The 16,478-nt window shown below is 42.6% G+C and overlaps 1 protein-coding gene across 1 annotated transcript; it reads left to right on the top strand.

Moving 5' to 3' along the window:
• Window positions 1-3,650: 3,650 nt before the first annotated feature.
• bambia (BMP and activin membrane-bound inhibitor (Xenopus laevis) homolog a) lies at window positions 3,651-7,633 on the top strand. Its single transcript, XM_037456565.2, has 4 exons — window positions 3,651-3,927; window positions 4,184-4,331; window positions 5,459-5,743; window positions 6,796-7,633. Exons 2-4 carry the CDS (start codon window positions 4,256-4,258, stop codon window positions 7,212-7,214), a joined length of 780 nt encoding a protein of 259 aa, XP_037312462.2. The 5' UTR covers window positions 3,651-3,927; window positions 4,184-4,255; the 3' UTR covers window positions 7,215-7,633.
• The last annotated feature ends 8,845 nt before the right edge of the window (window positions 7,634-16,478 follow it).

Below are 16,478 nucleotides of genomic sequence, written 5' to 3'. Positions count from 1 at the left end.
GTTTGAGGTGTGGATTCTCAGTAAATCACTGTCTGCCACTGTGAGCTCGTTAGTGACTGCAGCTGCTCCGTTGTCACAGCAACTAGCTGGGGCTCTGACTCAAAGCTGATCCTGATTAGTGCAGCCTGACATGACCTCCTTCTCTCCACCTTCCCTCATCATTTCAAACAACCCCCATGGAGGGAATTCTTACTGTAATGTTTGATGAGGCCCATCAATTAATAGCTTCTTAGTTTGAAAAACAAATATTCTGTCTCTCAACCCCTCCACCCACCCACCCACCCAATACCATAATTTCAAAATAAAAGCTGCAATGATTATCTGTTTTTAACCATGAAGCTTAGGATAAAGCTGTTTCGTTGAATACTTTCAAATAGTACTACAACCACTACTAATATTTCTAGTACTTCTATTATTTCAACTGGTATTAATAATAAAATGGCTTTTACTACTACTAATATTACTAGTACTTATAGTAGTACTACTAGTATTTCAACCCCCCATGGAGGAAATTCTTACTGTAATGTTTGATGAGACCCATCAATTAATAACTTCTTAGTTTTCTTAGCTTAGGGCGACTGGGTGAGTGGGGAGCACAGCAGTCCTCCAATCAGAAGGTTGGCGGTCTGATCCCAGGCCTGGCTAACCTGCATGTCAATGTGTCCTTGGGCAAGACACTTAATCCCAGCATTGCTCCTTTAGCTGTGACTACAGTGTGTGAATGTTACTGATGGGCAGGTGCCACTGTGTATGGTAGGTCCTGTCATTAGTGTATCAATGGGTGAATGATGTCATGTAGTGTTAAAGCACTTTGAGTGGTCAGAAGACTAGAAAAGTTATGTGCACATCTATTTACCAAGTCCATAACATTCTGTCTCCCAAACCCCTCCCTTACCCAATTCCATTATTTCAAAGTAAAAGCATTTCAACGCATTTTCAGCAGGAAATGCATTTTCTAGTTATGTATTGCATTCATTTCTAACTTCCAGTAAATTACTGTTGCAAACTAAATGAGTTACAGGTGCTTTTCCACACCAATCAAATTGGGTGCAGAGGGTTTCATATCGTGCATACTATTTCTTATATTGCATTTTCACACAGTGAGCCAAAGTAGTTGACAGCTCACGTGTGGTACCATGTTCTACCTGAAGAGGACGCCAGCAGCTCTCTACAAGAATCAGAAGTCATTTATTGCCACATGTTAACACACTTAGTGAATTGTGGCAATATAAGAATGCAATAAAGTAAATTAAGTATAAAATATACAAGCAAGAATTAACTAAATGAACATACGTTAAAACATGTACGTATGTCAATGGGGGACTCTGTTCATGTGACCAACTGCTTACGGGGAAAAAACGGTTTCTGTGTCGAGAGGTCTTTGTCTTAATGGACCGCAGCCTCCTCCCAGAGGGAAGGGGCTCAAAGAGTCTGTGTCCAGGGTGAGTGGGGTCGGCTACAATCTTTCCTGCCTGCCTCTGTCCTGGATGCAAACAAGTCGAAGGCGGATTGCAGCCGATCACCCTTTGCAGACCCATGAACGGGTCCTATCAGTTGAAGGCCATCTAAGCTGACTCAGAATATAATTTCCATTTTCAGGATGTTTACTGACCTGCTGTGCCACACGGTAAACCAAGCATAACAACAAAAAATTTACCATAACTTTCCGTCTGACTCGACTGTAGTTTTCTTTACTGAATTTGCAAAAAAATAAAATCCATATTTTCCCCAAAACTTTGAGGGACGGTCTCTAAATTGTACAGGCCTTTGAAGTGTTGTCATTTTATCTTTACATTTTAGTTTTCCTATTTTTCTTTTACCATGTACTTTTTATTTTTGTTTTTCATTATCGCAGATAAGAAAAGAAACATTAGAAATAATGCAATTTCATATCTTATCACTTGGGGCTCTTAGAGGACTGGAATGGTGCTGAATTCCCCCTCTGTGTAAAAACAAGACAAAGGTGAATGTCATTCAGCCGGTCAGCTCGTCTCTGGTCCTTCGGAAGCCTTGATATGCCTCACATCAAAGAGAAGGGGAGGAAGCCAGGAGGTGTTGGAAGAAGTCTGTCTGTCTGCCCTGGTGTGTCACGGAGACAGAGACGATTTGAGGTCCAGAACACCATTGTGGGAAAATGTGTGCCAAATTAGGTTATTTATGCCAGATAGGGCTCCTTCAAAGGGGGGGGTCCACAGTGTAGAAAAAAACCTGAAAAAACACACGAGGTTTGACCCCGTCTCAGGTAGACTTGACCTTTGCTCTTGTCCACCTCAACTCATCTCCACAACAACCTAAGCGTCAGCAGGAGTTGGGTGGGGTCTTTAGTTAGGCAAAGCGCTTTACAGTGTGAGTCGGCTTACACCTACAAGTGTCTCCTAATGTGTGAAAGCAAACGCAACCCTGCCCTCCCGTATGTGCTGATGACTTGTTGACCCTTATCCTCTCAGCATGACACACAATTGTATCACCCTATTGTTTGCCTTGCAAAATAATGGAAATAATGGGTATGTTTCTTTTTGTGTATGTGTCTCGCAAATCCCTCCACGTTTTATTTAAATAGGCAACACCTAATTAGTTTGAGTGTTTGGGGGGTTCATTTGAACACCTGTTCTGACCACTAGGTGGTGATGTATGACCATACACCACTAGGTGAAGGCAGGCTGGCAGAGACGTAGCATTTCTGATAACTTTGAATGGAACTATATAAAGAATCCAAACATCTTGCGTGTCAAAATTTCTTCAATATCTTTACATACATTATGAATGATACTCAAAGACAGGTAACGTGGTGCTTTAAGAGGGCCCACACCCAGCCCCACAGACTCCACTTAATGATACACAGGAGGCCGTCCAGCATGAAACCAGTGTTTGTGCTGACCTCCACCCTTTTCACCGAGCTCTCAGTATAGATACACGCTGGCGCCTCCTTGGAATTGCAGATAATTACGGTACTTGCAGCTAGTCTTTTTCTGTGTTCTCTAAAGCGGTATCTGCATCCTGTTGTCCGTCGGGCACAATTACGCCTGTAGACGCTTTCTTGCATGACGAGTCAGGCAATGCTCATGAAGTCTCCCCCTCCCTCCCACACACGGGATGAAATAAAATATCTTACCTCAGACTCTGCAGACCGGAGACAGTGATTAGTCATCTGGCTATGTTTAGTTAAAAACTCTTAAGACCGTGTAAAAATAAAGTTCACTTAAGGTGAATAATTTGTGTATGTGTATATACTTGTGTTGCGGGGGGGGGGCATTTGGCTGTTACATATCGCGCGTGTGCATGTGTGAGCTGATTGTTAAAGGGCAATCGTGTATGTGTGTGCGTGTCGTCTCGGTGGCGCCATGTGTCCTTTTGGATTGCTAATTCCTCTGAATGTCTGCCTACTTCAACCGGCAGCAGCAGCGGTCTGATGGCCCGAGGGGGAGCGGCTTAACGCGGCCTCCACTGGACTGCGGGTGCAGGAGGTAGAGCCGCTATGAAGCGCACCTTTAAAACACGTTTTTGAGGCATCTTTATCCTTATCTGGGGGATGTTCTTTGTAGCATAACATGAAATAAGAATAACAATGTCCACATAATACGTGTATGTCTTTAAATTCAATTCCTGCTTCCTTTTAGTAATGTTTTTCCCCAGTACGTTTAAAAAAAATAAACTTAAAATAATACCGGATGTGACGTCATGACGCACGTTGCTTGACTTCTCTCTCGCTGCTCTGACCAATCTTCACGGACGGGGGGCGGAGCTCTGGCAAACCACAACTATTTTTCCTGCTAAGTTTGCGTGCAGTCCGTGGCGCATCGGAGTCGTCGGTCTGTTTCCCCACATTTCTGCGTCCCGGAATACAAAAAGTGATGCTTCATGGTGACGGGCTGCTCACAGAGGCAGAGGACAACGGGCGGTGACCCCCATTTCCCCCTCTTCCCTGGAGTATATTCCTCTTTTTTTCTCTCTTTTTCTGGAAGAAGAAGCTGTGTTTAGGGTTCTCCTCCTGTAATGTCGGACCACTTAAAAAAAAAACGTGTATGTCTCCATACGGGAGAGGAAACATTTCGATTGTCTTTTGCTTTTTTTGCGTGCGTGTTTTTTTTCCAGAAGGGCTTTTAAGTTGTCGGGTTTCCGTGCGGGAATGACTCCCTTTCCTTCGTAACTCCATGTAAATCTATTTTTTGGTGGTGTCGTCCAGTTATTCACCCGGCGGACTCCGTGCCGCTGCTTACTGGATACACGAGCACGTCTGCGCAGTAACTCGCTGTAAATGGAGCGCCAGCCCAGTTTAATTTCCATTTGGCTTCAACTGGAACTCTGCGCCATGGCGGTTCTCCTCACTAAAGGTACGGGCTCGGCTCTGTGAACGGAACGTTGCGTTCGGACCCGCGCGTCCACGTCCCCGGGAAGTAATCTTACACAAACCGGGGGATTAGTATGTTTTTTTACGTTGATCAAAAGGCTTTTAGTGCTCGACCTATCCCCCCCTCTCATTCCCTTCTTCCCACCCACAAAAGGGCCTCTCCTCTAATGAAATATTCTCCAAATGACCTGCTGCTCCAATCATTCACGGAAGAAACACTGATCTGATGAATATTCTCCTGCGTTAGGTAGAACACACATTAAACTATTTCGGATATTGTCCAATTTAAAACATATCCCAACGCAACACAGCATACACACTCTGCTATATGTGTGGTAGATGTGTTTACAATGGCAACAGAGAACACGAAGACGTAAATAGAAGTTCTTTAAATACATTTGAAGTCATGTTTTTGTTGTGTGAGGGCAGATCCCACGTTTCTGTTTTCAGTCGTTTCTTCTCCTCGGGTGAAGTAATGAGTGGGCCGGTGTCAAGAAAGCAGACATCCGTAATGATAAGGTAGCTGGGAGTTCTTTTAGATGGGACATCGGTCACCCTCCCCTCAGGCGGTCACGACCACAAGTAACGCTTTGAATGCAGGGGGGTGGAGGAGACTCTGGCTCCCTTCCTCTTTCCGAGTTTCCATTTTGGTTGAGAGAAAGAAATTGACTTTGGCAAACAAACCACTAATTATAAGCTACACGGTTTCTGTTTTATAATAGTCAGAAAAGGGCTGCCTTATTTCGAGGAGCTCTTAAATGAAGGCTAAACTGGAATATTCCCATGGGTTCTTTAAAGGTACTTTGCTGTTTTATAGCACTTTCAAAATAAAAGTAGGGCAGACCACCGGTTGCATTGGAGGAGTGCAGAACACAATTTTTTTTGAAGGATATGTGTGTGTGTATTTTATACAAACATAAATATTAGGATAAATACATTTTGAATTATATTATCTTGATAATGGAGAACCCATACAACGCCAATAAAGGGCCCTTACAAACAAACCAAGTTAGTTTACGCCATTTTAAAACATACATTCAAACTATTGTTTTAAAGCTATAAATATTCCTAAGCGTGTTTCCATAACACTTCCCCATCATGCGTTTCCAGGAGAAATAAGGTGTTACTGCGATGCACCGCACTGCGTGGCGACCGGGTACATGTGCAAGTCAGAGCTCAACACCTGCTTCACCAAGGTCCTGGACCCGCTCAGCGGAAACTCCCCACTCACCCATGGATGCTTAGACCCCATCACCAACGTGGCCGACATCTGCAGCAGCGGCAGCTCCGGGGCTGGAGACATCCTTGGCGGGGCCTCAGCGCTGGAGTGTTGCCTCGATGACATGTGCAACTATAGAGGCTTGCACGACCTGGCGCACACCAGAGACTCGACAGGTAAAGTCAACGCCTCACACCGCTAATTTATTATAATTAAAGCTTTTTTCCCCAATAGTGCAGTCTGTGGCAGGAATTCCATCTCCTCCTCAAAATTTTGATAGTCCTCTTTCCTGTACCAGAAGCATTATGTTGAGCTGTAGGCTTCTTCAAACACTGCTCTTTATAGCCACCTTGCCCCCTCCCTTTTTTCCCTTCTATTTCTTAGTAAAAGAACTTCTATTTGACTTTTAATGTTCTCCAGCTCTTTGTCTAGGAAGCCAGAGAGCCGCCAGTTTAACTTTTTTTAAGCTCTTTGAAAGACATCAGATGTATTCAGTTTTTCTTTTAATTAACGTGGGTGCACCATGTCATTTTCCCTCTGAGTAGAAATGTGCCCTAAATGAATATTCCCTGGCAACTCTTGCATGTTGGACAGAAGTATGAGCTCTGGTAGTAATGAAAAGGTGCACAGAGAGACACGGGTACATAAAAACACAGAAAAGAGCGATACGGGGAGGAACAACTAGAGATCAGAGATGCACCAACACAACTTGTGCCCAAAAGAGGAGCTGTGTCTGTTTGGAGGATTTTTGGTTTTGAATAATCCCACATAAGTTGCGTTAGATCAGAAAATGATTTATCTAAAAGTCTGTCGAGCCTCTGGTGGCAACACTAGCAGCCACAACAAGCAAACTAGCTAACCTGCTGCTAATAAGCTAAGTCGCCGGCCAGTTGCGAGCAAGTTGGCCAGCTAGCGGCCGGCAGCTGCGGTTGATGAATTAATGTGTTAACTTGAAAAAGCAATACCGGGATACCGTCACAATGTTTCTTAATACCGTGATGCCCTAGTTTACTGGCTCAAATTATTTCCTGGCGCTGGAGTTAGGGGGACTCATTTGCGGCCTCTTTTCACATCATCACTCTCTCCTGTGTCTTTTTTTCTATCTCTGTGGTTTCAGGCTCAACCGAGGAGCGAGCTCGCAGCATTCATGCGTGCAAAGATATGCTTCACCAAGACGCCGTGGAGAACGCATTTTTAAAAAGGATCGTCTCTTTTATGTGTTTTGTAGATCACAACGGGCAACAGCCAGACAGCAGCAACCGGAACCTGGTGACCCGGGTCCAGGAGCTGGCCTCAGCCAAGGAGGTGTGGTTCCGGGCAGCGGTCATCGCCGTCCCCATTGCCGGTGGCCTCATCCTGGTACTGCTAATCATGCTGGCGCTGCGGATGCTGCGCAGCGAGAACAAGCGGCTGCAGGACCAGCGGCAGCAGATGCTGTCGCGCCTCCACTACAGCTTCCACGGACACCACACCAAGAAGGGCCACGTGGCCAAGCTGGACCTTGAGTGCATGGTGCCTGTAACGGGCCACGAGAACTGCTGCCTGACCTGCGACAAGATGAGACAGGCTGACTTGGGCAACGACAAGATCCTGTCTCTGGTGCACTGGGGGATGTACAGCGGTCACGGCAAGCTGGAGTTCGTATGACTCTCGCCGTAGCTTCCTCTTGTCGTCGGCCTTTGCTCTCATTCCCATGGTTTTTGGGTAGTTTTTCAAGCAGTGAGGACAAAAAAACTGATCTAGCGCAGTGTTTTTTTTTTTTGTATTTCTTTTGCTAGAGGAGCACTTTACTTGAAAAAAATGAAAGGCAAAGCAATGAGGAGTTTTATATAAAAGTAGAGAAGGGCAGAACTGAGGGCTCCGTCACTGCTCCTAAGGATCCTGGACTTTGACACCGAGCGCTAAAGGATTCCAAATCTGTCTTATTTGCACATTTGTAAAGAAAAACAAAACTGACCGGTGTGCGTCTTATTCTGGGTGAATGTCCAACATCTCTCTCTCTGATCAGACTATAAGCTTGATTATGAGCGTGAAAGAAAACTTCCATTAAAATGACTTTTTATTTATTTGACTTCAGTCTTGTGTTTTTCTATGTGACAATGATGAGGCAAATGTGTATTAATCTCTGGTTGCTGCGGTCATGATTGTTTTGCACAAAGTATCAGCTCTTTTGTTGGACCTGACCGTGCAGCCTTGTCTTACAGTCAAGCTGCTTCATCTGTCTGTTCTTGAACTCTCTCCAGGGGTCACAGTTTCCGCTTTAAATAACTTCTTCCTTTCACTGGTTGGACTTATCGTGGTGCGATTTATTTTAGTCGCCCTAGTTCCTACAAAGCACCGGCCACAGTCCCCGCTGTGTTAGAGTAAGACGGAAAATTAAATAGAAATCCTATTTTGAAATGTTTTACTCTATTTGTCAAACAAGCCACTGATAAGACAAAAGCCTGTTTCTATGATTGAGCTCCATTGTTGTCCTAAAACTATTGTCTAATTCCACTGCACACAATTAAGTTTGACTGAAAACCACATACAGAGCCAAAAATAATGATTTCAGCTGAAAATGGTCTCATAGAATTGCACAATTTCCTTCCGTTTGACAGAAATACAGTCCTGCTGTATGCTTTGGCATGCTACTTAGAGGAATTGAATGTATTGTACATCTTTTACATTGTTTATTCTATACACATAACATCCATTGCAGTCTGTCCATCCCGGGAGAGAGAGCCCTCCTCTGACGTTCTCCTTAAGGTTCCTTCCCTTTTTTTCCTGTGCCGATGTCAGGGTTTCAGGACAGAGGATGTTGCATGTGTACAGACTGTAAAGCCCTCTGAGGTAAATTTGTAGTCTGCGATTTTGGGCTATACAAAATAAAATGAATTGAATCTATGTCGGTGACCGTATACAAGGGCTGGGTCAAATTGTCAAAAGAAAATGACCTAACTACTATTCCTTGATCTTCGTGGCAAATGTCATGGGGTCAAGGAAAGATTGTTAGAATTCATGAGGATTTAGTAAAAGAAAACCGCAGTGTTTAGGGAGTCCAACTCCACTGTCATTAAGCTACTGATGATACGACGAGACGCATGTTCGTGACGTCAGTCTGCAGCGGCCAAACTACAGTTTCTCCGAAGATAGACTACAAAGATGCCTTTATCCATGTGTTAGAGCTCCGCGTCACGCAAAGTGTTATTAACAAGGTTCAAATATAGATGAGTGTGTTAACGGTTCTCACATGATCCATGTTTCTCGGTCATGATCGTTATTTCTCGTGAATGGCCAAATTATGTCACTGTTTAAATGTTGCTGCTGCAAGGAATTGTGGGATGGATTTATCTCCCTTTTGTAACAGATTGTCCAGAGGTTCTGATGCTAAACGTGCTAAGTAAAGATGCATTAAAGCTCCTTCCTTAGCATTTAGAGAAACAGCTCTTGTGGTGGCCACTAACAATAAAGGGATAAAATGAACCTTCTTAAGCAAATTTGACAATTCGAATCCAGCCAAGGACTGTAAAAGGACTTACAGGAACTACTAAAGAAGACACATTACTTCCTGTCTGAACTCTGTGTGTAACAAGCTGATCGTCTTCTGTCGCTCATTTAAGAGTTTACTAATCTCAATGTAAACATCACACGGAATGAGCTGCCAGACGCCCGGGTTGAAAAGTTCATGCCCTCACAAGCAGTACTCACAAGTAAGGTGTGTTTCGAAGGACAGAAACACTCTATTAGCAGCTCACCACTTAACAGCAGCTTGCATTAGCGAGGCCCGGCCCGCACTCGGGGCCTCCCCTGGGACTATTACCCCCGCAATAACCACAATGTCCTTATGGCCTGCCTAATGTGACTGCTGCTTTCTTTGGCCTAATTCCATTGGCGCAGCTTGTGGCCGTCAAGAGACGACAAGAAAATCAGCACATGCAAAAAATAGCCTGCTTCAACCTCTTGAGAGCATACAATGCATGATTCCTGTTCCTTTTTGTGCTGCTGCCACCTGGACCGCCACACACACACCGTAGTGTAGTGTTGTAGGCCAGCAGCCACCCAGCATGGTTTGCTGCGGCGGCTGTGGTCATTGCCAATCTGGCCATTTTGCACAGCACTAGGCGGTTAAGCTGTTTTCATTCATATGCAAATTTATTGAGGCGGCTAACCGGCCTCCGTCCAAAGGGCCCCAATTTGTTTTGAAAAGCCGTCTAGCAGACCCCGGCCCCCTCCCACAATGATCCCCCCCACCCACACTAATCCCGCTGGATACCGCTGCGGCTCCAGTAGACGTCCTCTTAGACCCCAAGCCACCACCCCCATCTAAACATTTACACATGTGTTATTAACCTTCAGATGTACATCTGCCCCAGAAGAAACATAATAACGTTGGAAATGTTTACAGGACAGACAGAGCTTCTCAAAGCGTAATGTCACCATGTGTAAACAGACCAAAAATGTAAAAAGTTTTGAGAGCAAGGAAGTGCAGACATAATGACACTTTTGCAAAGACACACACTGTCAGGTGCAGGCTCACTTTACCTTAGTGGCTACATGGATGTTGAATATCTGCTCTTCCTTGTGCAGCTAAGGGCTCCTATCTTTGTCAGCTGGGGGAACGGGGCCTCCCGAAATTCAGATGGCAGTACAATATCAACCAGCCCACGGCTGCCCAAAGAGGCAGATGGTCCCTCAAACCACATCCCGAGCTCGCTGAAGACATGTATAGGATCATGTACTGTGAGTGGTAAACTTTTTGAAAGAAATATCTTAACAGCAGAGAGATTTATTGCTATTGCTGATATATATTGCTACAAACACATACAAAAACCATCCCCGCCATGGGTTTGATTGACAGCTTCCACACAACCTCAAATACTGACAAGGCAGTTGGACCCGCATTTTCGTTGAAAGAAAAGTGTAAAAGCCAAACAATGAAAAGAAAACTGTCAGAGCTGCTGGTGCAGGCAGGACTCAAGTGCAAAGTTTCAGAAGCAGGTATTATTTAATAAATCAAAAACCAAATCGTCGACAGGGACCAGGGACAAACACCGACAACATGTAACCATGACGCAACAAGGGGCTCCAGGCACACAGGGCTTAAATACACAAGGGAGGTGCAGGTGATTGGACACTGCAGACAATCACAGGACAAGGCAGGAAGTGAAGCTAACCCCAGGAACAAGAGAGATGAAACTACAAACACACACTAATATTTTCATAATTTTTTAAGAATAGGGGGCGCTGTAATTAATGGTTAAGAAATCTGCCGTTTTGGCCTGTTTTTGGCCTTTTTTCATGATTTCTTACAGTTGTAAAAGACCGAACTCCTCCCAGGGATTAAATCCGATCCTTTTCAAAATCGTGCAGTGTGATCCTGAGACCTTAGGCTCTAAAAATAGCATTTTGCCAGAAGAATTTCCAAACTATGTGTGTAGGGAGCATTTTCAAAAAACCACCATTCGACACGAACGTTGAAGTTGTTATAACTCGACCATACTTTATCTAATCTGCTCCATATTTCTCATATAGCATGAACTTCTCACCCTTTAAACATCCAGATGATCATTTCTGACCTGTATTATGGTTTTAAGAAGATATTACAGTTAATAGATATTACGGGTTAAGGCTTAATCTGGCAAGATTTATAACTTCCAAATGGCTTGGCCTGCCCTCACCAAAATTGCAGGATTTGTAAACATTGAACCCCTGAACACACGCTAATTTTTTGGCATATTTTCATAATTCTTTACAGTTGTAAAAGACCAAACTCCTCCCAGGGATTAAACCCGATTCTTTGCAAATCTACGCAGTGTGCTCTTGAGACCTTGGCCTCTAAAAGTTGCATTTTTCCGAGAGAAATATTAAACTGTGTTCATAGGGCGCAGATTTAAAAAAACACCTTTTAAAAGATTCCGAAGGAAGTTGGGTCATAAATGGTATTTTGAGAGGCTTTTATTTTGGGATGGAACATCAGAATGTCCTGGTTATCCATAAGTGTCACCTTGTGGATGTCTACTATCAACCTGAAGTGGAATGGTCATGAAAGCATTGATTGTTTTCTTTTAAACTTAATCTGAAAATTACCAAATGTAGTCTTGTGATTTTGAAGGAAATTGGCATATACAGTATATGGTATTTTGAGAGGCTTTTATTTTAGACTGGTACATCAGAATGTCCTAGTTATCACCAAGTCACACCATGGTGATGTGTACTCTCTGCCTGAAGTGGAATGGACATGAAAGTATTGATTGTTTCCTTTTAATTATATGTATCTCTTTCATTGAATAGGTCCAATATAAATAGTAAAATGGTGCCAGCACCTCAATAATTCCATGTTGGGATTATGTGCTCAATGCGGTTCTCAAGATGATGGGCAGTTTTGGGTTCAGGGTCCATTTTGGTCACATCTGACCATAGCACCTTCATCATGACTGGTGTTAAACTCCAAACTGTATTTCGTATGCAGCTCATCCAGAGTTACATTGGCCTCTTGATTGCTGCTCTATTAAAGACATCACAATCTACTCAAAAAGAATGTCACCTTTGACGATGTTCATGATAGACTAAATGGAAAATTAAATCGTGGCAAAGAAGAAAAGAGAACAAATGGAAAAGTGGTTTCAACTTGAGACATACTTCATCTAAACTGCTCCATATTTCTCAATTCTCATGACATCCTTACCCTCTATACATCCGTGCAAGGAGTAGCGAGGACCCGTCCAATCTTAATTTTAAGATTCTAGTTGAAAATTGTATTTGCTGCGTGAATTTCTTTTGGTAATTCCTAAAAAAAAATGCATTGCTTGTTTTATGTAATAAATGCAAGTAGATTGGAAAGATTATTTTTATCAGTGTTGTAATCCAATTTAAAATCAAGTAATCTCTAAGGTAACTAAGTTACTTTTTAAAGGAGTAATCAGTAATCTGATTACTTTTTCAAAGTAACTGTGGCCACACTCATAAGAAGGCTAATATTTTGCTTGCGAATAGTCAAGTGTCACGCATTGACAGTCACTCATTTCGGTCTTTAGTCACCCTCTCACGCTGAAAAAAAAACAAAATCAGACTTCAGTTGGTCCCTCCCCTTCCCAAGATGTCACTCCAAGGTTTATTGAAAAGTCGGGCAGCCTATCTGAGAGAACTGTGGTACAACCCATGCAGAGGCTGCGGTGTCAGAATGCAGAACGTGTGTAGCCTACTTTAAGAGAAGCTGAACTATCGTGACTAGTCGAAAAGTAAAATTCTGGACGGGCCTAGAAGTGAAGCGCACCCAACGGGAACTCTCCCGATTCTCCTGATAACCCACCCGCCTGCAGCAATGTATAAAACAGTTAAAAACAAGCCCAGATACAGAGAAAAGAAAAAAAATATGTCAAAATAAATGCAACACATATTTTTGAGATGCTAACTTTTAAAAAGCGGAATCTCTATGAGTGATCTCCTCAAAGTCGTGCACGCTGAGGACTGAGGTCTATATTGTGAAAAAGAGTTTAACGTGAACAACATGAGCAATGTGAACAACATGAACAATACAAGCAATGTGAACAACAATATGAGCAACGTGAACAACGAGAACAACATGAACAACATGAGCAATATGAACAACATGGACAACATGAGCAATGTGAACAACATAAACAATATAAGCAACGTGAACAACATGACCAACGTGAACAACTACAACAACATGAGCAATATGAACAACATATAATATGAGCAACGTCAACAACATGAGCAACTTGAACAAAATGGACAACATGAGCAAAGTGAACAACATGAGCAATGTGAACAGTGAACAACACGAGCAACATGAACAACATGAGCAAAGTGAACAACATGAACAATATAAGCAACGTGAACAACAAACAATATGAGCAACGAGAACAACGAGAACAACGTGAACAACATGAGCAACATGGACAACATGAGCAATGTGAACAACATGACCACTGTGAGCAACGTGAACAACATGAGCAATGTGAACAACATGGACAACATGACCAACTTGAACAACATGAGCAATATGAGCAATGTGAACATGAGCAATGTGAACAACATGGACAACATGAGCAATGTGAACAACATAAACAATATAAGCAACGTGAACAACGTGAACAACATGAGCAACTACAAGAACATGAGCAATATGAGCAATGTGAACAACATAAACAATATAAGCAACGTGAACAACATGAACAACATGAGCAACGTGAACGACAAACAATATGAGCAACGTCAACAACGAGAACAACATGAGCAACGTGAACAACATGAGCAACGTTAACAACATGAGCAACGTGAACAACATGAAGAATATGACCACATGAGCAACGTGAACCACATGAGCAACGTGAACCACATGGACAACATGAGCAATGTGAACAACATGAACAATATGAGTAACACAAGCAACATGCACAACATGAGCAATGTGAACAACATGTACAATATGAGCAACGTGAATAACATGAGCTATGTGAACAACATGAACAATATGAGTATAGTGAACAACATGGACAACATGAGCAATTGAATGCACCAAGAAAAGGGCAAACCAGAAATCTCCATAATTTCATTTTAGCACATTTAGCACATGGACAACATGAGCAATGTGACCAACGAGCAACTTGAACAACATGAGCAATATGAACAACATGGACAACATGAGCAATGTGAACAACATAAACAATATAAGCAACGTGAACAACGTGAACAACATGAGCAACTACAACAACATGAGCAATATGAACAACATGAGCAATGTGAACAACATAAACAATATAAGCAACGTGAACAACATGAACAACATGAGCAACGTGAACGACAAACAATATGAGCAACGTCAACAACGAGAACAACATGAGCAACGTGAACAACATGAGCAACATGAGCAACGTGAACGACAAACAATATGAGCAACGTCAACAACGAGAACAACATGAGCAACGTAAACAACATGAGCAACGTGAAAACATGAAGAATATAAATAAGATGAGCAATGTGAACAACATGAACAATATAAGCAACATGAGCAACATGAACAACATGACCACATGAGCAACGTGAACAACATGAGCAACGTGAACAACATGAGCAACTTGAACAACATGAACAATATGAGTAATACGAGCAACATGTTTCCCTCAGACTACAATGGGAATGCTGCGGTGTCGATGCCGTTGTGTGTCTAAGATAATCTACCGTAGCTCACCATGATAGATGTGAGCACTAGACTCTAACAGATTAAATACCGTGGGCCGACTGTGTATCCATACATATTTTACTATTCCCTCTTCTCGTGTTTATCCTGGCTGAGTAGAGTGAAAACGCTTGGGCATGTGTTTTAACTCAGAAGACCCGCTACTTCATGCGGTCAAAAGAGCCTAAGTGATAAAAGCAAGTGGAGTCCCCTCGTCTGACAAAATTAATTTATCCGTATATTTGTTTCACTAATCAACGTGTCCTACACGTGTTGAGTGCAGTACCTCCGGCCATGAAAAATATGACAGTTAGGAGTTGCCTTATTATTGGGGATGTCTGGGAAATTGTTCTCTCACCGAAGCCACTTGTTATGACAATGATGATGATAGCAATGCAGGGTTTTTTTGCAAGGGGAAGTGTGTATCTTAACCATGAGAAATCAGGTCATGAATACATACGGAATATCGAATATGTGGCGCTATGAGAAACATTGGCCAAATTCAAAATGTAAAAACGCTTTTTGTATATTTCAGTATTTAGGTCACTAGGCGCCAGACACCGACATCACCAACCACCTCGCTTCGTCCAGACAGGCAATGACCCCCTCGGGGGATGACCGGATACTTATTAGCCAGTGATCCAGCACATAAGGACCTAACCTCCCCCGTCCCCCGTAGCAAAGAGACACTTAGGGGTCAACACGTCCTGATTAGAGTTGATCTCAGTTTGTTCACTCACTGTGAGCGAGAATGGAACATGAAATGTTTTGTACTTTGCCATGGTGGACATTGGAACTATTTGTCTCATAGCCTGAATTACTTCAATTGATATAATGGAAAATGCCACATTTATATAATTCTGACATAAAACAACCCCAAGAATGTCTTGTATTAATGGCCAAATTAAATATGTTTGTCAATTTCAAGTCAAGTTTTATAAAAACTATTCACTATTAGTCATAATAGTGAGTGATAATATTCTAGATTGTCTTGAAATCAAACCTTGTTTTTGAATAGATTTATAGTCAATACAATAGTTTAGTATTCTTTTAATAAGATAGTCACTTAGTGTTTTTAGGTTCTTTAATTACCTCTCCCTGTTGTGGCAGCGTCCGCCATTAGGGCGCTGCAATCAATGGATTCACTCTAAGGAAACATTGTTTTTTACTGGTATACTTCCCAGCTGGCGTCTTGCATTTTCCTTGATTGGATTACATTTAGAGTGAACGTCTAAAGTCTGTTTCTCAAGCTTGTCCACTTGTGCATCTAGAATATTCTGACACAGGTGGTCAATATTTTAGCAATGTTTAGATATTGCTGCACCACCTGTACATAATACATATAATATCTATGAATTAGATGTGTTCCTTAGCTGAGAGGCTGGTCGACCCACAAAGTTTCCCTAGTCCATCAGCTGATCCCAGACCTTCCCCTAGCTCTTCCCTGTTTGTGCCATGTTTAGAAACCGGAACTTGCAGAGATAATCAGCAGTGATTCTACTTATAAGAGGCTACTTATATGGCCTTTTATGGCATCCAGAAGGAAAAGCAGTCTGGCACTTTGTGGTGCTCAGATGTTTTTTCTAGGATGGTTTGGTGTGGCTGGTGGTTTAATTTTGTGAATTGACCCTTAACCAAACTTAGTGTTAAAGGTTCTCAGCGGGGAGCCACTCTGAGCGCCATCGCTGAAGACGTTTTCTCTTAAATACAGGAATCCGAAACTTTAG

The sequence above is a fragment of the Pungitius pungitius genome, chromosome 19, assembly GCF_949316345.1.
Source record: "Pungitius pungitius chromosome 19, fPunPun2.1, whole genome shotgun sequence".
NCBI lineage: Eukaryota > Metazoa > Chordata > Actinopteri > Perciformes > Gasterosteidae > Pungitius > Pungitius pungitius.
This window is presented reverse-complemented; position numbering and strand designations above follow the sequence as displayed.